The following is a 27,868-nucleotide window of genomic DNA, read 5'->3' as shown; positions in this document are numbered from 1 at the left end:
CGCTAAGGTCCGTTACCTTGAGGTTACAAGTTGATTAGAGTGTTATTGTTCGAAAGCTGATGGTTCGAGGCGGATAGTATGCAATTGCGCTTACGAAGTTACTAAGTTAATTTGTCTAAAGAGATTTGTGCAAGGAAGATAAAGTTAACAAGAAGAGAGTATAAAAAGAAGCGGAAAATGTCATAGCATAAGTAACACCAGTTCAGAATACATGTACAAGGAAAGGGAAAGTGTATTACAAGTAAGTACATCTAAAGGAGAAAGCACAGGAATCGTAGATGGAGGGAAGCAGTCAGTCTTCAGAAGGAAGAATCTTCCCGTCCACCACTTCGTTGTTGAGAGACACCATGGAGAGGTCCAGATCGGGGTATTGGCAGGCGAACTGCTCCAAGGCGGCTTCGAACCCAGCAGCGAGAATTTGGGCGGAGCTCAGCTCGAGTTCTTCAATATGCTTCTTGAGCCCCTCATTCTGCTGCTTCAGTTCTTCAGCTCCCTCCCGAGCTTGAAGAAGGTCTTCAGTAACCTTCTTGTTCTCCGCCTGCGCCTGGATCAGCTCTGCGGCGACCTTCCCATTTTCCTCTTTGGCCTCGGCGAGTTTGGCCATGGTGTCGTCTCTCTCCTTTTCAACTTTTCCCAAGAAGACCTCCCGATCTGCTGACCTTTTCTCGAGGTTTTTTACCTTGGCGGCATCTGCTTTGATCAACGCCTCCAGGTCAGCCACTTTGACGCGATAGGGGACTAGCTTGCTCTCCAGCTCGATCTTCTCTTGAGTTAAGAGCTGCACCTTATGGCGTAGATCGGTGGCCTCCTTGCGTGCCTCCCGAAGCTCGGTGCTCATAGCATCCTCCACTCGGGAGTGATCGATCTCCGCGAGCATGAGATTGCAGGATAACTTCTCCGCCTCAATCCTTATTGTGCGATTTTCCTCTTGGAGCACGGAGATGTCATCCTGGAGCTTCTTGCTGGAACTCTCCACAGCTTTGGATATGATGGAGGGGAAGTCCTCCGCCATCATCTTGAGTTTCGCTGAGAAGGGTTCCCACACCCTTTTTACCTCAAGGGAGAGGTTTGCCCGTGGGAGCACCAGGGGAGCTTGTTGTTGGTTCTCGCCACCACCTTCTTGAGTTGGTTGTTGAATGGGAGCTTCTTGGCGTGGTGGCGACGACGGGGATTCGGTGATGAGGATAGGCGAGTTGTGAGCACCTTCATCCCCGCCTGGTGCAGCATCTGCGGTTGAGGTGTTTGAAGGAGGACCCCCTCCAGCTGATACATAGGGCGTGGAGGCGCTCGGGGGGTTCTCCATAAAGTTGGGCTCGGCAGCCTCAACCACAGGAAGTGCAGATGCCAGGGGAACTGCTTGGACTGGCGATGTGGGAGCTGGGGGAGGAAGCAGTGTTGGAGGTGGAGCTGGTGTGGAAGGTGGTGTTGATGTTGGGGGAGGAGGTGGAGTAGGTGGTGAAAAAGGCGCCACCCTCTTCCTCTTAGTTATAAGGCCATCCTCAGTCGCCTCATCGTCTTCTTCTTCATCCTCATGAACCACTTGAGGGGTTTTCCTCTTTGGTTTCCTGAGGACGAGTTTTTTGCGTTGTTGGGCGGGCTGGGCCTCGGAAGGAGCTGGGCCTTTGGGGGGCGATCTGCCCTGGGCAGCGGCGATCTCCACCACTGAATTTGGCACGGTCTGGGAACCCGACGCCAACCCATGGGCTCGGGCGAGCGCCCTCAATTCAGCCAGTTTTCCCTTGCCCAACATACGATCTGCATAATACAAAGGTACATGGGTTAGCTCAGAGAGAAAGACAAACACATAAGTCAGTATGCAACAAAAGCAGATAAGTGGTACAAAAAATAAAACCAAAGTCTTGTGCACAACAGACAAGACGCCCAGAAACAGTTAGCAGAAGTATCGCCAAGAGTAATGACTTAGACACTGAGGTGAGCTCTAACCTATGCGAACCTCGAGTTGATCTTCGAAGAACTCGAAGGAGATGAGCGCAGTGGTGAGGAAGGTGATATTGGCGTCTGCCACGCTCTTCCAGAAGAAGCACAGATCCTTGTCCAAAGCACCCATGCTGTCAGGACTTCTTGGCCTCCTGAAGCTTCCCTTGGCGTCTTTGTTTCCCTTGTTTACCCAGTACAAGGGAAACCCGTCGAGCATCGAGGCATCCTGGTCGTTTTGGCGTATTTGAATGAACTTCCCCTTCCAATCCTTATAAGATTGCTGGAAGATAGAAAGGATCGACCTCCCAGCAATCCCGTTCAGACTCACCCAAAGGCGATCTCCTGGGTGTTTGGCTTCAAAAAGGAAGAGGAAAACATCCACTGACGCTGGCAGTCCCAGATGTGCACAAATGACCTGGAACGCCCTTACGAACGCCCAGCTGTTGGGGTGAAGCTGGGCGGGGGCGATATCGAGCTCGGTTAGCAGCTCTCTCTCGAAACGAGTGAAAGGAAGTCGGAGCTTCACCTTCTTGAAAAACGTTGTGTAGAGGAAGCAGAACGACTCGCCACCGCTCGCTTTGTCGTCAGCACAGATCGGCTCCTCAGGGTGGCAAGGCAGCACGGTCACCTTGCTATCGTGCTCCTTGTGAAAGGAAAGATCCGGCTGGTCCCCTTTCCTTAGTCGGAGTACCGCCGTTTCAAAGTTTATCGAAGAAGTTTCTTTCAGCAGTGCCGAGCTGGCCCATGGGTATAGCTTTTTGAAGTCTGGGGAAGGAATGGAGGCTCCTCCGGCGACCGGTGGAGTAGCCTGAGCCAGGTTAGGGCGGGAGGTTGCAGGCCTCTCAGCCTGGGAAGAAGAAGCACCGGGTGCTCGTGGTGGGTTGTGAGCTTGAGATGGAGGGTTTCGTGACGAGGGAGGAGGATTCGCGGTGGTCTTTGTTCGAGCCATCGCGGAAACTGCAAAGGAAAAAGAAAAGGAAAGGTGAGCAGGGTTCGCAGAGGCTGACTCGATCGTGAAAGAAGGGTGAAAAACGAACGAACGAAGGTTCGTTGTAACGAAGACGAAGCCCTAAGTTACGAGAAAGAAATAGAAGAAACAGCCCACAGCGTATGCACCAGACAGTTAATGGATGATGCGAATCGGTTAAAATGCAGGAAAAATCAGCAGAAGAAGTAAAGGGAGTACCTTTTTATGATCGGAAGAACGACGAAGGAAGTTGAGAATCTAGAAGGTTGAAGAGCGTAGTGGGTTTTTGCAGAAGAAGGTTGAAGCGTTTGAGAAAGCGAAGAAGTGATGGAACAATAGAAGTGAAATGGGTTTAAGGGTTTTTCGAATGGGTTTTGGAAGCGCAAACGGCAGTTAAAGGTAACCGTTGATGGAGCCACGTGTCGAGCGATTGGAAGAGTGTCTGGTGGAGCGTCAGGAAAGCAGAAAGTACAAACGTTTGGAATTCTGCGCCAGCGCCACGTAGATCGGCAGTGACGTGACTCCTTTAGTCTTTTTGCTGGACAAGTCTTCGCTTAAGACTGGGGGGCTTGTGTACCGCCCTGGTAGTCGGGAGTAATGACGTGGCGTCGAACTATTATATAGGCGTGTTGGATGGGGCACCTGGCTGGCGGAAGGGGAGGAAGTCGGGGGGTTCGCGTGGTCGCCAGTTATTAAGTTGGCGTGCTCCGATCTCCATTATGCCTAAACCGGCGGTCACCAAGTTGAAGATGAAGTCGCCAGATGTGAACCCAGGCGACCAAGTGATTAGAGATCGCCGAAACAAGGACATCGCCGAAGATGAAGGCAAATAGACACTTCCCAGCTGGCCAGAGGATGAGGTCGGGGGACAGCTTACTTGAGCATATACGGTGAAACAGGCGGTGCAGATCATGAAGGCGGCCGACGAGACCATAGGGAAGGTGTGTACGAAGGCACCCGAACTCGCCACCCAGAAGAGATCACGCTCCAAGGCAACTATGCACTGAGTATACCATGCATAAGTAACTTAGCCAAAGGAGAGTCAGAAGTAGCGCCCAAGTCAAGGATGCTCCAGATGATGGCACGTGTACAGCTGGATGCGAGCCACGTGTCCAGATGTGTAACTGCCAGGAGAGAGAAAGTGTCCAGGTATATAAGAGTTTCCAACGAACTTCTGAGGTACGCACGTTCAAATTGTCTTCTTTACGCTTGCGAGTCTTGAGTATACTGAGAGAGAACTGGTCACGGTTCCTTAGAGTTCTTGAGTTTTACTCTTAAGTAATTGGTGGTTCAGTCGCTGACTTGGGCGTCGGAGCGCGATCGGCCGCAGCGGCGTCGTTTCGTCTTTTGCAGGTTCTTGAGGTGGATCGCGGTAAAGGACGGAGGCTGACACGGCGCATACGTCGATCCAAGTTTGACGAGGCAAAGCTCCAGCGCTTTTGGTCAACAGGCAGGATCACTTTTCAGTTTCCTTCAAGCGACCTACCAACTCATACCTTTTCAGCCTATCATCTTCCCCAAGGTCGTTGATGCAATCATGGAAATATAAGGCCTCCAATTCCTGCAAAATCCTCATCTTATTTGTTTGGATGTTACCAAACTCATCCCTATTCCATACTTTTAGATCACCTTTCAAAGCCTTCAATTTCTCCTTGATGTTTATGAAAGCATTCCTTTGCACAGGGTATGATGACCAGTTATTCTTGACCATCTCACTAAACCCCTTTCCCATAAACCACGCATTGATGGATCGGAAAGGTTTGGGCCCCCAATTCTTTTCCACATTCTTTACCACTATTGCACAGTGGTCCGAGACTTCCCTTCTCTGCACATACTGTTTACACATAGGCCATATCTCCATCCACGCTTCCGAAACAAGAACTCGGTCTAATATGCTCTTTGCCGATCCATTAGCCTTAAACCAAGTGAATTTCTTACCTACTAAAGGCAATTCGAAGAGAGAGTTGGTATCAATGAAACTGTTAAAACCAGTAATCTCACCTGATTGACTAGCCCTCTCCCTTATACCTTTCCTCTCATTCCGACTTCTGATGGCGTTGAAATCACCACACATGCACCATACCAACTCTTGTGAATCCGCTTTAAGGTTAGACAGATCCTCCCAAAGGGTCTTCTTCTCACTCAAGGAACAAGCAGCATAAACATTGATCACTACACAGCTAGTGTTGGTTTTAACATGGTTGCCGAAAACTGCAATGAATCCCTTCCCCATGACGTGGTTTGCATAGCTAAACGCTTCTTCGTGCCACATGGACAACAGACTGCCACTACCGTTGACGCCTTCATAATGAACCCATCCTACTTTGTTATCCCCCCACAGAGAATAGAACCTTGCTGCCAAGAACTCCTTAGCCTTTGTTTCTTGCAGACACACAAACTCCGCCCCCTCACTAGCAATAACTTGTCTCAAATACCTCGCTTTTGAACTTCCCCCCACACCTCTAATATTTAAGTTCACAATAATCATTAAGACAAGATTTTATTACCCGTCTCAGAGTGTGAAACGACCTCTGAATCTCTGACTTCCATATTCCCATACTCTCTTACAACCTCATCTTCTTCCTTGCGGCACCTAATCCCGACTTGTTTTCCCACTTCCCATAGCTTGGATGGTCCCGCCCGATCAACGGGTTCATCTAATCGCGAATTACACATATAGATGCTTTTTTCGGAAATTGAGGATGATGAGATTTCGTCTATAGTGTGAGCCATCGCCCTTGCTTGAGGCATTCTTGCTTTAATCCTTCCAGACCGCCTCGGAAAAGGGCAAGAGTCCCCCAATTCCGATAGCCCTTTCTTCTTACGATGGCGGGGTGGAGAGCTTGATTTGCTCCTCTCGGCGATTCCAGCTTCGCCGTCTTCCAGGTTAGAAATCCGCTCCACCGAACCCATTGCACCTGCAACTTCATCATGTTCGCTACCTCCTTGCTTCTCGATGCAGATTTGCAGTCCCCTTTCCCCACTACTCGCATCGTTTAGAATTTCATTTGCTTTTTTGGAACTTAGCCTTTTGCTATTAGTCTGCCATTCTTCTAAACTATCTCTCACTTCCGATCTCTCTACCTGCGTTGTTTGCATGTTATCTCCTTCCTTATGTGATTCCCCTATCACAGAACCCTCAGACATTGACTGGACCACTAACTCCTCAGTCCTTACGTTCTTTTGGGCTGATCCACGGGGCCCACCGCCACTCAATTGGGCCTCGCTCCTGCATACCCGGCCCAAGCCTTCAGAAAATTCGTTTTGGTTACTTAAACATTCTATTTCAACCACCACTTTAGCCAAGTCAGCTAGAGTAGGGTTGCTATAGCTGGTCCATGCACAGTCTGGGGCAGGTAAACTGACACAGAGATTATTTTCATTTGCCGCCTGACCCACACTTTCTCCATTCATGTAAGACATACCACCTTTGCCCTGATAGCCCTTACTTTTCGAAATAGACCCCTCAAAACGGAAGTTTGACTTTCCCTGGTACTGTTCATCGTCTCCCCCAATCTTCTCTCTGCCTTCTCCCCCTTCTGGCCAGTGATCATCCCTGAACCTCATACTACCCTTCTTCTCGCCATTCACCTCAAAGAAGTTGGTATCATCTACATATGTATCCATGGAGGACACACTATCAATGTAGTCTTCCACATATGGATTGCCATTATACCCTCGTCCTTCACATCCATTGACCTCCTCTTCAATGAAAATACTACATATATGTTTATTAATCCGCATTTTCCTCACTAGCCTGACACTACCAAGATTCTGAACCCGGACTTTCAGCCTTGCGTATTCAAGGACCTCCCATGTTAACGTAGAGTTGTCGATGGACACTAGCTTAGCCGCCTTTGAAATCTCTCCGACCACTTTGGAAAAGCAAACCTTATTCCAGAACGGTAGTGGCACCCCATAACATTTCACCCAGACAGATTTATGACTTGCACCGCTATCCAACGACCATGGTTTGACATTTGTAAACACAGCGTCGAACCACTCTTTGTTTTTCTTCAAAATAACCTCCATCACCTCCCCCTCTTTTGGGGTTATCAGGACAAGATTATCACCTAAGGATCTCGCTCTTATCATTGACATTCCTCCCTTCATAATCTCCTCTCCTAACATGCCAAAATCCATGCCATCCTCAAGGGTTCCTACTACACTTATTTTCAGCCAAGGTAGAGAAAGGTGTTGTGTTTCAAAAGCCACACCTTTCCACCCATCCTGGTATCCACCTGAAACACCCAGATAAAGTAGTGTAGGATGAAAAAGAAGAGGAATGAGGCGTCATATGATCAGTAGCACCAGATTCTTTAATCCAGATATTTTCAGTACTAGAAGCATTAAAAGATTAAAAAAACTAGAACTCTTACCACTCATAGTGAAGGAACAATAGCTAGATGGCTTACTAGGGGAGTCCATGAGAGCTCAAAACCTGAGTTTTTCATATTGGCAAAATTTGATCCTGTTCACACAAAAAATCCTCTGGAAAAAATTTTCGGTGGTGGTTTCCGGAGCCGGCAACAGTTTTCGGCGAGCGGCGGTCGGCGGTCAATGGTGGTGGCAGTAACGGTCAATGGTGCAAGGTGGTGGTGGTGGTGGTCAATGGAGAAAAGATAAGGAAAATAAAAAGTTACAGCAATTAAGGCTATTCAAAACAAAAATTGCAGCAATGAAGGCTGGCAAGGAAAATGATTAAGGGTGTGTTTGCTTCCAAGTGGGAGGAGGGAGGGGGTGTTTTTTGTGTTTGTTTCCATGGTTTTGAGAGTGGGGGAGAGGATGGGGGAGAGTGTGGAGGGCTTTTTTCTTTCTTCACAAAATGAAGAGATTTGTGGAGATTTAGTAGGATTATTACATTTTACCAAAATACCATTGTGCATGCATTTTATTTTAATATATAAAATTAAATATAACATAAATTTATTTATTATTTTTAATTTTAAAAATATTTAATTGTACTATTAATAACAACATATAATTATAAATAATAAAATTATAATATCAACAATATATATAGTTATATAAATTAACAAATGAATATTATTTTCATAAATTTTAATGTATTTAATAAATTTATTTCAATTTAACACCAAAATATTGTATATTATATTTTTTAATTTTTTATTAAAAATATAAATAATTATGGATATTATATATTAAAAATATTTAATTAATTCAAACTTACAAAAAAAAAATCATAATTCATTATTTAAATATTTTTTAATAAGAAGGATAATTTTGTAAACTTACAATAAATCATCCTCACAAATCCACTCTATCATCCCTTAATCCAAACAATCTCACATATCCTCACACATCTTCTTCAATCCTCACAAATCCACTCCCTCCCCTCCTCACAAATCCCCTCCTCAATCCAAACAAAGCCTAAAGCAATGAAGGCTGCTAAAAAAAAGATTGCAGAAGCAGAGTCTCCCAGATCAGGAACTCTGATACCAAGTTGAAAGAAATAGATATATTTCTAAGATATTTTACAAATGTTATTACAGTCTCTATTTATAGACTGATATACAACTTAATTAAGAAAAGAAATAATAGATAATGAAAGAAAAAAAATGGGTGTTTAAAGCTTTACAAATCAAATAAAATAAAATCACTAACAAATATGTCCTAATAAATATAGAATGGAATCTCCACTTTAAGTATAACATAATTTTTCTGATTATAGAACAAATTGTAAGTAAGGCTAAAGAAATTTCTTATGTGGACTTTTTAGCATCAGCATTCAAATGCTTGATAACATCCCTCATCGTAGGTCTGCTGCGTGGATCCTTTAGGGTACATCTCAAAGCCACCAAAAGCACCTCTGTAACTTGTTTCATCACATCAGAATTTGAAATTTCATCAGCTAACTCTGAATCAACAATTTCATCAACAACTCCTGCTTCCTCCCAGGAAGATCTAGCCCAATTAACTATATCTGTTCCCTCCATAAATGATGGATCCAATGCCTTCTTTCTGGATATCAGCTCCAGCAATACTACCCCATAACTGTATACATCGGACTCTTTACCCTTTGTTGTTGTATAAGCATTCTCTGTCATAAAAAATCATTTAATATTTTACTATGATAGGAGCATCAAGAAAGAAAAGATGTTGTTACACAACAACAACAACAAAAAGGTGCAGTTATCATGTGGATAGTGTAGAGGAATTACCTGGTGCTATATAACCAAGTGTACCACTGACATATATTGACTGTGTGGAGGTAGAAGGCTGATCCAAAAGCTTGGCAATACCAAAATCTGCAATATGAGGCTCCATCTCAGAATCTAGAAGTATATTGGTTGTTTTGATATCTCTGTGCACTATGACAGGATCACAGTCATGATGGAGATAAGCCAATCCATGAGCAATTCCAATAGCTATCTTATTCCGGATATTCCACTCTAAGGAGAGTGATCGATTCTTCTCATGCAAAGCATCATGCAGACTTCCATTTGGCATATATTTGTATGCAATTAGACCATAGTTTTCTCTCAACCAGCAGCCTTCCAATTTGGCCAAATTTCGATGCCTAATCGTTCCAAGGATTTGAATTTCTCTGGTCATGCTTGAGCTTTTCGCTTCATCACTGGCAAATACAAACTTCTTTATGGCCAAAATTTTGTCTGGACCAAGTGCTGCTTTATAAACAACTCCTTGAGCTCCTCTACCAATAATATACTGATCATTTAGATTTTCTGTTGCTTCCATAACCATATTGAGAAGGGATGGAGAACTATCTTCCTCATTGATTGTGGCTTCCTGCTTAATTTTTCTGATAAAGAATATATAAATTAACCCCAGCAGCAGAACAACAGATATTGAGGATCCAAGTGCTATCATCGCAATTGCAACTTCACTGAGCTTTTTTGACTTTTTTGAATTTGTATCACATGGCCTTAAATAGCTTCTTTCAGTGAAAATTGAGATACATAAGCCAGGATTGCCCAAAAACGATAAAGAAGAATTTGGTAAATTTGTTAGCTGTAGTGGCACAGGACCTTCAAAAGAATTATATGAAATGTTGAACTCAGATAATGAACTGAGCTCATCGAGAACTTGTATACTTCCTGTCAAATTGTTCCGAGATAGATCCAGTTTTACCAGATTCTTCAGGTTCTCAATCTCCCTCGGAAGCTCACCTATCAGCCCATTAGCACTTAGATTTAGATCATACATCAAATCCACCAGTTCTCCAATTGATTTAGGAATGTTTCCTCCAAACTTGTTTCCTCCAAGTTGTAAATCATTGAGCCTTTTAAAGTCTGACAAGAAAGCTGGAATACCACCATCAAAATTATTCTCCGAGAGCATTAAAGTTGTTAATTCAGTCCAGTTCTGAAAAATTGATGGAAACGAACCATTCAAGAAATTGTATCCAACATCAAACTTGATCATTTTGTTACAGTTTGACAGTTGATGCGGCAAAGGACCTTTCAAAGTATTGTGAGAAAGAACCAAATTCCGGAGATTTACAAGGTTTCCTAGCTCTGAGGGTACAAGACCTGTCAAGCTGTTCATGGATAAATCTAAAAGAGAGAGATTTGTGCAGTTTCCAAAACTTGATGGAATTGCTCCACTGATATTGTTGTTGTTGATGCTCAAGTGAAAGAGATTTGGATTAGTTTCAAAATCAGGAAGTGGCCCAGTGAAATTGTTTTCTTCAAGTCTCAGCCTTGTAAGAGTTGTGCACCTTCCAATATCAGGAGGTATGCTGCCATAAAATTGATTGCCACCCGTATTCAGCCTGACCAATTGCTTTCCAAAGCAAAGATTTGGTGGGAGGGCACCGGTGAAATTATTGTACGTGAAATCTAACACAACCAAACTGCTGTTGATTCCTAAGCTTTCAGGAATGACTCCAGAGAACTGATTATTAAACAAGGAGATATTCTTAAGATGTTTAAGCTCTGCCATCTCAAGAGGTAGCTCTCCTGAAAGGTTATTATTGTATAAGTGGACCTGCTCAAGTGTTTGAATTTTCCATATTCCAAGTGGAATTTTTCCCGTCAAAAGGTTTTCATACAATCTAAGATCGCGTAATTTACTCAAGTTTCCTAATTCACTAGGAATTTCTCCTTCGAGTAAATTGGAATTCAAATGCAGCTCTTCCAGTGATTTGCAATTACCAATCTGTGGAGGTATTTTCCCATCCAATTGGTTCTGTGGAATGAATAGAATAGAAAGACTGTGCAGGAGGCCTAAGGTTGACGGTATACTGCCAACTAAGTTACTGCCTACAGCATAAAACAGTGTTAGGCCACTACAATTCCCCAAGCTTGATGGTATACCCCCACTAAAGTTATTGAAAGAAAGACTCAGAATAGATAACTTTTTGCAATTTCCAGATCCCAGTTGAATAGTACCTCCAATACTATTACTATCCAGATATAACTCAAGAAGATTTTCAAGATTATTTATACTCTCCGGAATAACTCCCCGCAATTCATTACCTTCCAGATACAGATACTCTAATTTACTACAATTTCCAATGGACATGGGAATAGTCCCTGACAGCTGATTAAAAGCAAGATCCAGTGTGACAAGGTTAGTGATATTTCCAATACTTGAGGGAATGGAACCACTTAAACTGTTGTTACTAAGATACACTTCTTCAAGGAGAGGAATTTCCAACAAGGATTTAGGAATTTCACCACTCAGCAGATTAATTGAGAGATCAACATACTTCAAATCTTGCAAGTTTCTAAAGCTCTCTGGTATTCCTCCACTAAAGTTGTTTGAAGAAATGTCTATGTACTCAAGCATGCTGCAGTTGTTTAATTCTGGGGGAATTTTTTCAAACATGTTATTATATGATAAGTCTATGGATTGCAAGTGGATCAAGCGTCCAATATCAGGTCCTAATTGACCAAAAATAGAATATCTAGTGAGGTTTAGAGAATTCACATTATTGGCATGATCACAATGCACTCCTGCCCACGAGCATGGAGTGGAATCAGACAACTTCCATGTGGAGTTTATGTCACCAGACTCAACAGTCCAGTCCCGGGAGAGGGACAACAAAGCCAGCCCATCAGAGTTTAAGGCTGAAGCAGCATATAAAAAGCTAGAAAAACATAGAAGCAGCAAGAGACACCCCATAGAAAGAACTGAAAGAAGCAAGAAGGAAGCACAACAAGGTACGACGAAGACAAGTATGACAGTGCGGTGGCAAAGGTTTAAGAGGGAATAAAAAACTTACCTTCTTGCAGCGTGCAAGAAGAGCAAAGAATGGTGATGTTTTGGGCCTTAGGCTTTGTTAGGGGGAACTGAAATTGCCTGGAAAAGAATTCACTCAGTATAAAAGAAGAAAGGTGGGATATGAGAATTTATGCACATGAAGAAAGAGAAAAGGTTGAAGCTGAAACTGAGAAATCATTTTGGTTTGCAAGTTGGAGCCTAGTGGTATCTATCTGGTTATCTTTGGCTTGGTTCAAGTCAAGGAATTAATTTTTTCCACTTGCAAAATATTTGGTTTGGTTGTACAAATGTGATTGAAATACTAATAATGAAACTAAAATACAAGTGGGTAGGTGGGTGTGTGGGAGTGAACTGATAATGGTGTGCGCCGTTTTCTGGTTCCGTGTTGTGAGATGTAGGTCTGACATGGTGATCCAATCCAACTACATTTGAAGGAAGAGAAGAAGGAAGGAGAAAGTCTACACTATTCAAACATAAGATCAAAGTTAGTTAAGGTTACTTTATGTTTTTTTTTCATGGTTTCAGTTCATGTTTTTTTTACTTTTTTCTTCTTTTTTTTCTTATACTGAATTATATAAATTGATATGTATTTTAAATTTACCTATCGAATTACTGGATTTGGATTATAAATAATGAATTGTTCAATTTTTTATATCACTAAAAAATAAATATTGAATTATATAATTTGATGTTATTAAAAAAATAAATATTAGAATGTACAATTCAGTATCTATATTAGATTCACGTACATATTGAATTTGACAATAAAAGGTGAACTGTGAGTGAAAGAAGTTAAAATTTTAAAATTTTAAATAAAGATAAATTTGGGATTAAACTCAATCTGCAAATTTATCCAATAAAACTCAATTCAACTGTCCTTTGAATTGAAACTGTATCTTGTTGGAATCGATTGTGGGAACGCATGATGGAGCTCCAACCTTTTAATTTATTATTATTTTTATTATTATTTATTATTATTATTTAATTTTTATTATTAAGAAGTTGTCGCATTATGCGATTTGACTTTATAAATATTTTGATAAAAGTGTCAATGTTTTTTATTTAAAATAACATAAATAAATATAGGTCAAAATCTAAAATCAATATTCAGAAAGTTTTCCACTACAATCTTACAACTCACTTTTTTACAGTTTTTTAGTCAAGAAAGATTGCATTGAAGTCCTTGGACCAATTATATTCCATTTATATTTTTAGAATCTCAAAAGTTTATAGTTGTTATTTCATATGGTGGAATACTTTAACAAGACGTGTAAGCAGAAAATAAAAGTCATAGTTGTGTTATAAGACCATCTAGTTTTATGTTTTATGTCCCAAATAGATAAATGTTGACAATGTTGACTTGACTTTTCAGTCTATTTTAATATTGCTTGCAGCGTGTGCTTAAGTCACATGTTTAGGAAATAATATTAAAATTAAATATTCTAATATTTAAAACTTAAAAATTAATATTTTGTAATGAGCTAGAAGATTCATAGCATTAAATGGTTATTTAATATAATATTAAAGATAGGATCTATAAGTTGGTTAAAAGTGATTATATGTTATTAGTATAAAAAAGATGAAACAGTGTCACTATTTATAAAAATAATAAGGATTTTAGAGATTATTTTTATTGTTCTCTAAAAGTTTGTGGTGTAATGTTTGACTATAAAATCAAATGGTGATGTGAATTTCACTAAATGAGAAGATCAAATAGTCATATAAATTTTTTAATATATTAGTTTTATATTGCTAACTTTGAGAGAAACGTCTTTTTACATATAAAAGCGTACAAAAACAATTTAAAATATTATGTTAAATATTTTAAAAAATTATAAGCTTTAAAATTATGCATTGCTTTTGGAAAATAAGAAATACTGTGAGTCTAATAGAAAAAATCTCAAATGATATCTTACATTCAAAAGAGTCTTATTGATACAAACTTTCAATTCTATTTAGTGAAACATTCACATTTGTTTAATTTTATGCGACACACTTTGGTATATAAATATGAATTATAAAATTAGATTTCACAATATTATTCAATAAAAAAATATCGAATGAGATTTATAAGAAATAATATTGTTCACCATGTGTATCCAACAAACTACTCACATTATTCTTAACCCTCATAATCAAATCAAATCTAAAAACGAACAATTTTTTTTATTCACAAATAAAACTACCAACATTTCCCTAAGCGCATGCAACTTTTTTTCGAGAATGCAACAGATTACACACCGCTCTTAACATTGTTCCTTCGCAGCATTGGAACCTCTAGGAGTAAGCACGCCAGGAACACGCACGAGAAATTAGTGCCTTAAGGTTCAGTGTCTTCCTCTTTTTACGTTCTCCTAATTGAAGATTGTGAATAAGTAATAATAAATGAAGAAAAAAATTAAAAAAAAATGGGGAGAAGACAAACTCATGTTACCTTATGAAGTTTTACCTTCTGTTCTTCCTTTATTCATGTATAGAAAATATATAGGGAGTTTCTCTCTCCCAAATTACAATTTAATTAGGTAGGATACTAATTATGAGATTCTATAATTATTAAATTAATTGCATATAATTGGGTACAATATCGTCAAATATTGCATACAATAATTGCATATAATTTGATAATTATTATTTCCTTAATACTCCCCTCAAGTTGGTAGGTGAAGATCAAGAACCCCAACTTGTGTCGTAGCGTCAAAAATCGTTCCTTGTCCAATGCCTTCGTAAAAATATCTGCGAGCTGATACTATGTCGGTACATATGAAGGACTGATTATCTCAGCTTGTAATTTTTCTCGCACAATGTGACAGTCTATCTCAATGTGTTTTGTGCATTCATGAAATACTGGGTTTGCTGCTATATGTAATGCCGCTTGATTGTCACAGAAAAGTTGAGCTGGCAAGTTACATGGCACCTTTAAATCCTGCAACAGATATCGCAACCAAACTATCTCCAAACAAGTATTGGCCATTGCGCGATATTCTGCTTCCGCTGATGATCTTGATACGTTTGTCTATTTTTTTTTACTTCCATGAGATAATAGAGGAACCAAGAAAAATGCAATATCCAGATACTGATCTCCGAGTTGTCTGACAACCTCCCCAGTCTGAGTCGCAATAAGCTGTCAATGTCAGATTATTTTCGGATGGCAATAGCAATCCTTGTCCTGGTGATCCTTTTATGTACTTTAGGACTCGAATTGCGGCATCCCAATGAGGTTTCCGTGGATCCTGTATATATTGACTTAGGGTCCGAACCGAAAATGCTAGGTCAGGCCGAGTAACCGTGAGGTATATCAGTCGTCCCACGAGTCGCCTGTATTTGACTGGATCTTTTAATAACTCTCCATCGTCTGGTGTGAGTTTTAGGTATTGTTCCATTGGAAATTTGTCTGGACGAGCACCTGTGAGTCCCGTATCCTGCAAAATATCAAGCGCATATTTTCTTTGGGACATGTAAATACCAGCTTTGGAACAGGAAAATTCAATCCCTATAAAATATTTTAGGTCTCCAAGATCTTTAATGCGAAATTGTTGTAATAAACAATCTTTAACACACTGAATTTCTGTCAAATCATTTCCTGTCAAAAGAATATCATCCACTTAAATCAAAAAGACAGTAAATGATGAGTTATTCTGTCTTGTGAATAGAGAGTAATCTGTCTTGGACTGTTGAAATCCTACAGATTTAATCACATGAGAAAATGTTGAAAACCATGTTCGAGATGCTTGTTTGAGACCATAAAGGGATTTGTTGAGTCGACATACAATGTTCTCCCCTGTCGATGATGTCCGGGTGGCAAGTCCATGTAAATAATTTCATGCAATGTGCCATGTAAGAAGGCATTTTGCACATCTAGCTGGTGAGTAAACCAATTTCTGACTGCTGCAATGGTGAGGAGACACCTCAAAGTTGTTAATTTTGCTGTTGGTGAAAAAGTTTCAGAATAGTCGACACCTTCAATCTGAGTGTACCCCTTTGCGACAAGGCGCGCCTTATATCTGTCGACGCTACCATCTGAGTTGTACTTTATTTTATAGACCCATTTGCATCCGATGGGTTTCTGTCCAGCGGGTAACGGTGTCAAGGTCCACGTTTGATTTAGCTGCAAGGCGGAAAGCTCTTCGTCCATTGCTTTTTGCCAATTTGGATCAAGGATAGCTTGAGCATAAGTGTGAGGTTCTTTGGTGGCTGTGATGTTAGCAAGATATGCACTATGTGTATAAGAAAATCGTGAATTAGAAAGAAAATGATGCATAGGATACCTGGTTCCATTCGGTCGGTCTTGGGCAGTGGTTGAATGATTGGCTTGGGATCCCATTACGTAGTCTTGAAGCCAGGAAGGTTGGGTTGATGTGCGACTGGATCGTCGAACAGGAAGGTCGGTTAGAGAAGGTTTGGTAATGGGTGCTAAACTTCTTGGCATGGGAGAAGAAGGTTGGTCTACTGGAGGTTCAGGTGCATTATGATGAGTAGGTGAAGAAGGTTGGTTTGGTGGAGGTTCAGGTGCATTGTGACGAGTAGGAGAAGAGAGTTGGTTTGATCGAGGTTCATGTGTATTGTGACGAGTAGGAGAAAAAGGTTGGTTTGATGGAGGTTCATGTGCATTATGATGAGTAAGAGAAGAAGGTTGATCGAGTGAATGTTGGACAGGAGTGGGTAAGTCAATGTCAATAGTGGGCAAAATACCTGGTAATGGAGGTGAGGATTGTGTCTGTGACTGTTGGCAGAATGGGAAAACACTTTCATGGAAAATGACATCCCGACTTGTAAAAAAATGCCTGCATCTATATCAAATAATTTGTATGTTTTTTTACTGTGAGGATAACCAATGAAGATGCATTGTCGGGCACGCGGATCAAATTTTTGCTTAGGTGAAACAACAGTTGCATAACAGAGGCAACCAAAAGTTTTTAGGTGAGAAAGTGAAGGTGGTTGATTATATAGTAGCTCAAAAGGTGATTTATTTTTTAGTAAAGGTGATGGCAAGCGATTAATGATATATGTGGCGGTTAAAACACATTCTTCCCAAAATTCTAATGGTAAATTGGACTGAAATAGGAGGGCTCATGCTGTGTTTAAAACATGTCTATGTTTGCGTTCTACTACTCCATTTTGTTGAGGAGTGTAAACGCAAGTGCGTTGACCTTCAATACCTTTTTTGAGAAAAAAATCATACATTGAAATAAATTCCAGTCCGTTGTCAACGTGGATGGTTTTAATAGATGCCTGAAATTGATCTTGTGCAAATGTAATGAATGACTCTAAGAGATGTTGGGTTTCAGATTTGTGATTCATAATAAATAGCCAAGTGCATCTAGTATAGTCATCGACTATAGTAAGAAAAAAACGTTTTCCAAAATGAGTTGGAGTTTTATGAGGACCCCAAATGTCACAATGCAATAGATTAAATGGAGAACGAGATTTTATTATGCTTAAAGGAAAACGCTGGAGAAGGATGTCCAAGGCGCTTGTGCCATAAATCAGGATCGGTTGGTTTGGAAGAGGAGACATGTAGTATAAGCCTGCGTGTTGTTTACCCGTAAAAGCAGAATTAGAAGTGGGCTCATGGGGGTGAGGTTTGCACCTATTTATATATTATGAAATGTCCTTATCTCTAGTCGATGTGGGATTTCCAACACATGTTAAGAAGTGGGCTTTAAGCCTAACTCAACCCCATAAAACCGGCTCATGGAGGTGAGGTTTGCACCCATTTATATATTATGAAATGTCCTTATCTCTAGTCGATGTGGGATTTCCAACACATGTTAAGAAGTGGGCTTTAAGCCTAACTCAACCCCATAAAACCGGCTCATGGGGGTGAGGTTTGCACCCATTTATATATTATGAAATGTCCTTATCTCTAGTCGATATGGGATTTCCAACACACCCCCTCACACCGAGGCTACCAACTCGTGCGTGGAGATATATGTTATGGGTGGTCCGATAACGGCCCGATAGCGCCCAACAAATACTCGCTAGGATAGGCTCGAAAATGGCTCTGATACCATATAAGAAAATGATAAAAAATGGTAAGAAGAAGAGAGTTTCTTATTCTCTTATGTGTATATTACATCACTCATGTGTAGAAAATATATAGGGAGTTTCTCTCTCCCAAATTACAATCTAATTAGGTAGGATACTAATCATGAGATTCTATAATTATTAAATTGCATATAATTGGGTACAATATCGTCAAATATTGCATACAATAATTGCATATAATTTGATAATTATTATTTCCTTAATAATTTAATGATCTAGAATTAACAAATAAAGAACAAAGTATAGCATATAAAAAAAGTAAAGTTAAGAACATGATTACATGCCTTCTCTACCTAATGTTATCTGTCTATCGACAGAACCCACAATTTGTATTTTGAAGGCGGTCTCTTAAAAGTTAGGATGATTATACTATCGAAAAGTAAAACCTAAAAGAAGAAAATATAGAGGGATAGTAGAGAAATAAATGGTGATGACAAAAAATCAGATTAGAAGTAACTTTTCTGTAAAACATGAGGAAATGAAAATATATTTTAGTCATTGTTCTGTATGATTTTATTTAAATCCATAAAATTGTTCCCAAAAAATGTCTTATGATCAAGGACTTTCATCATGTACCATCTGCCTCCTCTTGTTGAGAGTCCTTCTTATTCCTTTAGTTACATGTTTCAATCACAATTTCATAACAAAAATGTCAAATTAGTAATTAAAATGCACATAAAGAGAATTACCGGTTGTTATGATGGTGCTTGCAACTCCTTTGGTTATGTTTTTCCCCTACATCTAGTCACAAACTTTAATTACAATTTCATAAGACAAATGTCAAATTAGGGTTCCAGAAAGATTAATCAAAACATAGAAAGAGAAAGAAAAGTGAGAATGGAAGTATGTTTTTACATGAAAGAGGAAAGGAAAGAAAAAAGAAAATGAAAAGTAGGGTACAGAAAGAAAGTGAGAAGTAGTATGGGTACTTGGGGTTATGCGCAGTGGAGATATCCAGATTCAATATGGAACAAGTAAAAAAGAATTAAAAACTTTCTTAAATCAAATAAAATGAAAAAAAATATAAGTTGTTATAAACAGAAATTCTCTCTATATATGTATAGATAATAGTTAAATATATTATATAATATACATAAATAATATAACCAAGTTTGCTTTCATGATGTTACACATTATATACTCTTATGTTTTCTTAGAACGGAGACAAATAAAAATAAAAATAAAAAAAATAATATAAAAATTAAAGTTATTTGAATTAAAGAAAAGTGAAAAGAATGAAAATTTTATAATCAATCCAACTAACATGATAAAATTAAAAAAAATATATATAATAAATTATCAAACTATACTTAATAACATTAGTATAATTTTTTTTTATTAAATATTAATTATTAAATATTTATTTTATGAAATAAAAATGATATTAAACTTATTTAAAAAAGTTTAATTTATTCAAATAATTAATTATAAATAACGTATAAATTTTTTCACATACTAATTTTAAAATTAAATATAATGAAATTAACTAAATAAGTTTATTGTTAGAATTTTTTATTTTAATTATTTATTAGATTATAATAATAAGAAATATTTTATTCAATCCTAATAGTTAATACATTATGTTTACTGTTTAATTAATTATATTTCTTATTTACATGTAAATATCAATAAATTATTTACAGTATAGTTAGTCATAATTAATTATATTGTAAATATTTTATTAGTTTTTGTAATTTTTATGGAGATTGGGAATTTGGAGGTGGTTTTCGACATGATTCTTTTGTTATTGTCATTTTGAATGTTTGGAGATTATACCGAGATGAGAGGAGTTCCACCTATCAACAATTTTCTGACGATCAAGTAAATGAGAGCATAAAATATCAGTGTAGTATGTATTGCATATAATAATTGTTCATGCTTTTTGGGGATCATCATCTATTTATAGAGTTTTTCATCAAAATAATATCACATCAAATTTAAATAATAACAATCATATCTTTTATCTCAAAATAATATCACAACAGATTTAAATAATAACAATTATAATTTTTTTCTCTATAGAATAATATCACAACACATTTAAATAATAAAAATCATATTTTTTTTATCTTCATGCATCAATATATGAGTTTATAAGAAATAAAAACCATTTTGAATAAAAAATCTTTATGAGTTTATAAGGAATAAAAACCATATAAATAAGAAATCTTTATCAATCAATATTTCATTAATTTTTAACTATCTCCATGTAACTAAAAGATAAAGAATATTTAATATCACAACAAATTTGAATAAAAAAATCTTTATCAACCTTTCAACCATACTTTTGGCTCAACAAATTTAAATAATAACAGTCATATCCTTATCTTCGTGCATCAATTTATGAGTTTATAAAGAATAAAAACCATATAAATAAGAAATCTTTATCTATCAATATTTCATTAGTTTTTAACTATCTCCATGTAACTAAAAGATAAAGAATATTTAATATCACAACAGATTTGAATAAAAAATCTTTATCAACCTTTCAACCATACTTTCGGCTCAACAGATTTAAATAATAACATACATATATTTATCTTCATGCATCAATTTATAAGTTTATAAAGAATAAAAACCATATAAATAAGAAATCTTTATCAATCAATATTTCATTAGTTTTTAACTATCTCCATGTAACTAAAAGATAAAGAATATTTAATATCACAACAGATTTGAATAAAAAATCTTTATCAATGTTGGAGATCCCACATCGACTGGAGATTAGAGCCTTCCATTGTATATAAGTGGGTGCAAACCTCAACCTCATGAGCCGGTTTTATGTGGTTGAGTTAGGCTTAAAGTCCACTCTGTAATAATCAACCTTTCAACCATACTTTTGGCTCAACCGATTTAAATAATAACAATCATATCTTTATCTTCATGCATCAATTTATGAGTTTATAAAGAATAAAAACCATATAAATAAGAAATTTGTATCAATCAATATTTCATTAGTTTTTAAGTATCTTCATCTAACTAAAAGATAAAAAATATTTAATATCTTACAAAAATATAATAACCATTTTCCCATTTATCTCATATTGAATTTATATCTAATTAAGATCATATCAATCATATTACCGATTAAGAAATATGATATCCCAGATATAGCTAAATTGTTGAAACGAAATTTGATGGGGTTGAAAATAAAAACGGGGTTAAACTAATCCACTAACGAAATTGAGCTCGGGCTCGGGCTCATTTGATTTGGGCCTGTAACGTTCTGTTGCTGATTACTTCTTCCTGCACCTCCATATGTTCTTGTGTCAATCCATATAAAAACATGAAAATACTTCTGTATCCTTCTTGTACCACCTCTATAGATGTATAAAAATTTTAAAAATTATATTATGAATTACATAATCTGAAAGTTAATCTCAATTTCGAAAATAGCTTTTAGATTATGTAATCTATAATATATTTTAAAAAAAGGTATTTCAGATTACATAATTTGAAAACAACTTTCAGATTATGTAATCTGAAAATCATTCTAACATTAGAAAAGATTTTCGAATTATGTAATCCAGAAACTAATCATACAATTGAAAAAAAAGACTTTTAGATTATATAATTTTAAAGCTAATCTTATATTAGAAAAGACTTTCAGATTATATAATCTGAAAACTAATCATACATCTGAAAAAGAACTTTTAGATTACATAATTTAAAAGTTAATTACGAATTTGGAAAAAGATTTTCAAATTACATATTAGATTACATAATCTAGAAGCTAATTACGAATTTAGAAAAATATTTTAAAATTACATATTAGATTACATAATCTAGAAGCTAATTACGAATTTGGAAAAAGATTTTCAAATTACATAATCCAGAATATTAGAGGAGTAGAATTTTGGAATACTAAAAATCATGGCGTGGCAGAAACTTAAGGAGGTGCAGGAAGAAACAGTCTCTGTTGCTACCCAAACATGAACTTAGCGCAAACGCAATCTCGCCCTATATAATAGGAATATTCAGTAGAAGCTTCTTTTGCAGTTCTCGGAAGTTGATGAGAAAATTCCTATAACAATTCGGTGGTTTATGACGTTAAGCAAAAACCCAAAATTCAAAGTCTCTTCGTTTACGTTGTTTCCCTCATTACTTTGTTGTTTTCCTCTCTCTTCTCTCTCACATTCAATTTCAAAGGCGTAGAGTGAGATCGCCAACGATGAAGAGAGTATTCGGTGTCAAGAAGAACAAGGAGCCTCCTCCTTCCATTCAGGATGCTTCCGATAGGGTTTTTCCTCTCTCCCTCTCAATTTTCAATTTCCTTTATTCGCAGATCTGTTCATTTTTCGCACCAGAATCCGTGTTTGGAAGCTAAGTTAACGAATGGCATTATGGTCCAAACCCTAAAATGGAACGAATGACAATTTAGATTATAACTCCTTTTTTTTACAGTTAGGATTCTATCAGTTGAGGACTTTCGTTTATTTGGATTTCGGAATTCGGATTTTTGCTTTCGTAATTCTTTTAAGTAGAATCCATGTTTTCTCTTTGTTTCGTAGTTATTGATTTTTACATCGATGTTTCTATTTCTGGTAAGTCAATTGATTTGGTTTCGTGAGTTGCTAATTGCTGTGTTTATATTCCAGATTACTAAACGAGGTGACACGGTGGAAGACAAGATTAAGAAGCTTGATGCTGAGCTAAGTAGATATAAAGAGCAGATCAAGAAAACTAGACCTGGCCCGGCCCAGGAAGCTGTTAAAGCAAGAGCCATGAGAGTTCTTAAGCAAAAACGAATGTGAGTTTGCACTTCTGTTTATTAGTTTACTTGTCATCTTTAATAATCAAATTGGTTGAGCCGAAAGTATGGATCAATGATGGGAGTTTGTTGAAAGGTTTGAATATATTGAAATAGCTGAGCGATAGGATAGCTTTTTGTTAGTGAATGATTGATCAGAAATTTGGTAAAGCTAAACTGCTATTTCAATCAGGTTTTATCAATTGTGTGTTTGGAAAAGGGTGGAAAGCTGATATTCTGCTATATCATATAGTGGATAACATCATGTGCAAATATTGGAAATTGGAGTATATGAAATCTAAGTAGTCAGATCACTCCCAAAACCACTATAGCTGCATGATCACTATTGTGATGTCTAGAAAAGCACATAGATGATATAATTTTATATCATACACATAAATACTGAAAAATAGACAAAATTAAAGAGTAAAGAAAAAGAGGTCAGAGAGATTGAAAATATAATTGTGAAAAGAACTGAGAAGAGAAAGGTTAAAAATTAAGAGAGGTGGGAAGTTCTAAAGGGGAAGTTACAGTAGGAAGACAAAGACTAATAGTAGTACACCGGTGAAAGGCCTAAATGTTACTGAATGTTCATGTTAAACTGGGGAACTTAAGATGGGAAAACAGAAGACATAGTAGGGGCAATTAGGTAAAATACTTAACGGAAAATGAAAAAGACGTTGACAAGAGTTAATAGGGGTGAAAACAAAAAGGTTTAAAAATTAAAATACCCAAATCGTTAACTGAATGTTTCTCTTCAATAAAAAGAAAGAAAACTTAAAAATTGAAACAGGTGCATTCTATTGGCTTAGGTGTTGACAAGATTTAACCCAGAACTTGAAATCATGTTTACTTATGCATGCGACCACTATGATTCTGCCACAAAAATGCAGCTGCACCTGCTGTAGCACCAAATTGTCTTGTAGCAATGATTTGTGTTATGCGTGTTTGAAATCCATGACTGTTCCCTTCTAGTTTCTGCTAAACCGTAGTGCTTGATTTCTTAGTATGATCTGTATAAATTATGTGTGCAGAAAAAGTAAACTTCCCTGTAGCAATGATTTTTATTTTGCGTGTTTCAAATCCATGACTGCTCCGCCAAAGCATAGTGATTGATTTCTTAGTATGATCTGTATTATAATTATATATGCAGAAAAGTAAAGATGTATGCCAATAAAAATAAAATGGCATACAAATTGGCATAATCTTAACTTAAGTTCAGTTGGCTAGACTCACCAAAGATGAGTGATGTTTTGAGATTATCCTTCACAGTCAATTCTTGCTTGATTATCCTTTACAGTCACTAAGCATTGCAAGATAGAAAGTTATGGTATTTTGTATTGTTGAGTTATATTATACTATCATTGCAGGTTACTTTGTTATGCTTCCTGCGGGTCGTGTCAATTTGATAGCTATGTAATATGCGTGAGATGTTAAGGATTTCGTTATTATGTTGTAGAAGTCTTGTTTTACTTCCTTGTATATATGTGAATGTGACAGCAATATGTTCGTGATGGTAATAGTTTTTGCTTAACTCCAAAGGCTATTTGTAACCTGGACTAAGAATGACTAGGAGTACTTGGCATCTTTACTTTTAATATGTCCCAAGTTGGACTTAAGCAAAGGAAATAATTTTTCATTTTATTCATATAACAATACCCGTGAATGAATATTATGTATCTGTATTCATATATCAATGTTTCATGCCTTTGGTCAGGTATGAAGGCCAGCGTGACATGCTTTACAATCAGACGTTCAATCTTGATCAAGTTCAATTTGCTTCCGAGGGCATTAAAGATGCCCAACAAACTGTATGTATTAAAGCACTTTTAGTTTTCTTTGTGATCCTTATATTGAGCTCTTTATCCTGCATCCATCTGCATATGATATTTCTTTGTTCTGTGCAAGAATATGTGGATGATTTAATTTATAATAGAAGTTGTAATTAACAAAATTCTACAAATTAAATCAAATACATTTGTGACATAGCTTCATATTTCCCTCTTTGAAAGCCCATGCTGTGATTGATTGCACTATGGCACCTTTGCCTAAGGTTATAGGCAGTGAGGCTTATTATCAGTATCTTTACTGAATGGGGAAACTAATGGTTCTGTTTTATGATTTACCCTGAGGGTGAACTCGGGCACACAAAGGAAACTATTACCTTGTGACCTATATTGGTCACATGTTTTAGGCAGGAAAACAGTCTTTCCACTATTTAGGTAAGGCTGTTCTTATTTGAACCTAATCCCCAAAATAATGGTAGCCTTGTGCAATACTGAGCTGTTCTTTTGTTGTATGCTTTATTGTATCTTAATATTTAAATTCAAAATTAGCTAGATGTTTGTCACCATCTGTAAATATCTAGAAGTTTGACAATGCCAATTGTACCTATATAAAGTGTAGTTGTTTGGGGTACCCATATTCACTATAAAACATTCGTTTGTCTTGGTAGCGCTTTAAGGGGCATGGTTCGAGGCGGAGCTTTGTCTGTACCCTGTTTGGAACCTGCTGCCTACCTCATGAGAGGTAGGTCATGAGGTAGGGGATGAATCGTCTGTCATTTGGGAGGGGTCTCTTCATAGAGATGTTTTACATTATGCCTTATACTTTTGTTATAACAAATTCTATTATAGTTTGGTTTTCAAAAATCAGATGACCTTGATTTCTTTTTCATGCTGATATAGAATTTATATTCAATTGTTTACATTCCTTTATTCTTTTTTATCCATTCCCTTTTTCAGATGACAGCTTTGAAGTCTGCTAACAAGGAGTTGAAGGGAATGATGAAAACTGTGAAGATCCAAGACATTGATGTTTGTATTCTCTTCTCTTTACCTTTTCTCTTACAGCTTATATTGAAAATTTTAGGGTTTAACTCCATGCAATGTGTAGAACTTGCAAGATGAGATGATGGACCTCATGGATGTAAGTAATGAGATCCAGGAGACTTTGGGTAGAAGCTATAACGTGCCTGATGACATTGACGAGGATGAACTTATGGGTGGTAAGTAAATTATTTGGTTAGGCCACTGAGATAGTTGTTACACTCCGTCAAATTTTCAAGGGGAATAAACCCCTCTCCCCCAATTTTATTTTCTTTTATGATTAAGCGGCTTCAATTATCTGTTTACTTATTTTATTTTTCGGTAAAACAGAACTAGATGCGTTGGAATTAGACATGGGAAATGAGACTGAAGCTGATGGCGTCCCATCCTACCTCCAACCTGATAAAGAACCTGATTTGGAGGCAGAGCTAAATTTACCACCAGCTCCAACAGGACAAACAGCAGTGCCACCTGGCAGATCTAATGCCCAGGTATAATGTTTTGCCCCTTATGTATCATGCACTCATTGTGAAGTATTTGGTGTTAAAACATGTGACTTTTGCCATTTGTTAGAATATCATTTGGCGGCACATTGTTCATGGCATATATGTTGTCTATGGGTAGATTGCATGCATTGTTTCCCTTGTGTAGTAATTAACAAATTGGGGGAAAGATCATGGGATAATTTTAATGTTGGAAAAATGGTTGTTATTCAATGCATGTAGGATCTCTGTCTAGACGGCACAATATTTTCTTCATATAAAATTGACTGTGGCACAGACTTGGTAAAAGGATTGGGTTTTGGGTTCCTAAAGCAGATTAGAAGATGATAGCTATTTAATTATTGGTCAAAACTGCCCAAGATAATTGAATCTTATTTGTCTGTAGATTTGAATTTTGAAAGGTTGAAATAAAAAAGCTGGAATTAGAATTTTGAAAATTAGCATAGCAGGGTTGCTAGAAATTGAAGTTGTTACAACTGCCTATAGTTGAATTGAATTGAATCATTAAGTGGAAACTAGTGTGGTAGTTTCAACGCATCATCCCCTGGTTCTTTATTATTGGTAGTATGGGAAGCCCATACTTATTCTATATGCTTCTTTTTATAAGGCACTCTATATTTCTAATAATACATTTATATTTGTTCTTACTAAATGTTTTTAGTGTCTATGTTCGGATTTCTCGTTAACAAGGAGAGATACAAGTTGAACTATAATTCATGGATTTTCCAATGAAATGTTATTACACCATTTATTCTGTCGTTTTCTCATTCAATATATGGTTTATCCGTTGAGGTTCTCAGGCATAATTCTTTTGTTTTACAATTTCTAATACACTTCAGACGTGGCTCCTAGCAAAATGTACAATTGTTATAAAAATTAATATTTTTTAATTCACACACAAAGGTTAAATGGTTTACTATTAAGGATAAAATAGGTAAGTACCATAAAAATTATTTGACTTGCTTATTTTTTTGGACCATGTAATTCGGTTAATGTTGGTGCGATAGTAGGGAGTACCTTTCTTGCGACAACTATATATAGCATGGTAAATTTAGGGATGTTAGGTCGCATTCTTAGGCATGATGATATAACTTGTACGAAGTACATGCCTCACTCACTGTCACTACTGCTTAGTTTCCTTATGTTTATCATTATTCATGTCAAAGTTGTGTAGCTTAGGCATATCAGAAGATCTATTGGTCTGGTTAACTGATTACTGAGAAGTGACTGTTGACAGTATTCACTAGAAGAATCTGAACTAAATAAGTTACTCTATTTGCTGCCATTTTGTTTTAAATGATAGCATTCCTGACCTTGATTGATGACTTTGACCCTGACAGAGTGAGGATGAACTGGGTTTACCTGCTGTCCCTCGGGCATCCATACGCGGTTAAAGATTCTTTTTTATTGGTGCTGCCACAAGCAGGCCCTTGTAAAGATGTTGCCATTATAGACTTTGTCCTCTATTTTTCCATGTAATAAACCATGTGGAATCGCCCTTTTTGATTGTAAGAAACTCATGACTGGAAAAAAGGAATTACTTTATTATATATACACCTTCCTTGTCCAAATCTACTATCTCCGGTAATGATTTTAATACCCAAAATCTATAATTATAACAGAAAGA

The 27,868-nt window shown here is 37.2% G+C and overlaps 3 protein-coding genes across 4 annotated transcripts; 1 reads left to right on the top strand and 2 right to left on the bottom strand.

The window, feature by feature from the left end:
- Positions 1–4,361: 4,361 nt before the first annotated feature.
- Positions 4,362–5,393, bottom strand: LOC137829246 (uncharacterized). Its single transcript, XM_068636046.1, has one exon. It carries the CDS (start codon positions 5,391–5,393, stop codon positions 4,362–4,364), a length of 1,032 nt encoding a protein of 343 aa, XP_068492147.1.
- Positions 5,394–8,369: 2,976 nt separating this feature from the next.
- Positions 8,370–12,517, bottom strand: LOC137828833 (uncharacterized). The gene is made up of 2 exons (XM_068635565.2): positions 9,088–12,517; positions 8,370–8,966 (listed from the first exon to the last, which is right to left on the bottom strand). The coding sequence occupies exons 1-2, from the start codon at positions 12,014–12,016 to the stop codon at positions 8,629–8,631; spliced, it is 3,267 nt and encodes a 1,088-aa protein (XP_068491666.1). The 5' UTR covers positions 12,017–12,517; the 3' UTR covers positions 8,370–8,628.
- A 9,449-nt stretch (positions 12,518–21,966) lies between these two features.
- LOC137828479 (vacuolar protein sorting-associated protein 60.2) lies at positions 21,967–27,812 on the top strand. Of its 2 annotated transcripts, XM_090304243.1 has the most exons (8): positions 22,079–22,400; positions 22,759–22,910; positions 24,628–24,721; positions 25,366–25,451; positions 25,655–25,726; positions 25,806–25,917; positions 26,069–26,229; positions 27,582–27,812. In XM_090304243.1, the coding sequence occupies exons 5-8, from the start codon at positions 25,655–25,657 to the stop codon at positions 27,633–27,635; spliced, it is 399 nt and encodes a 132-aa protein (XP_090160369.1). In that variant the 5' UTR covers positions 22,079–22,400; positions 22,759–22,910; positions 24,628–24,721; positions 25,366–25,451; the 3' UTR covers positions 27,636–27,812. The 2 variants fall into 2 exon arrangements, with proteins under 2 accessions (XP_068491188.1, XP_090160369.1); XM_068635087.2 differs by lacking the exon at positions 25,366–25,451 and having other exon boundaries at positions 21,967–22,400.
- Positions 27,813–27,868: the final 56 nt, after the last annotated feature.

This window comes from Phaseolus vulgaris, chromosome 7 (assembly GCF_051622355.1).
Source record: "Phaseolus vulgaris cultivar YP4 chromosome 7, ASM5162235v1, whole genome shotgun sequence".
NCBI classification, from domain to species: domain Eukaryota; kingdom Viridiplantae; phylum Streptophyta; class Magnoliopsida; order Fabales; family Fabaceae; genus Phaseolus; species Phaseolus vulgaris.
Note: the sequence above shows the minus strand (reverse complement) of the source record. Positions and strands in the feature narration are given on the sequence as shown.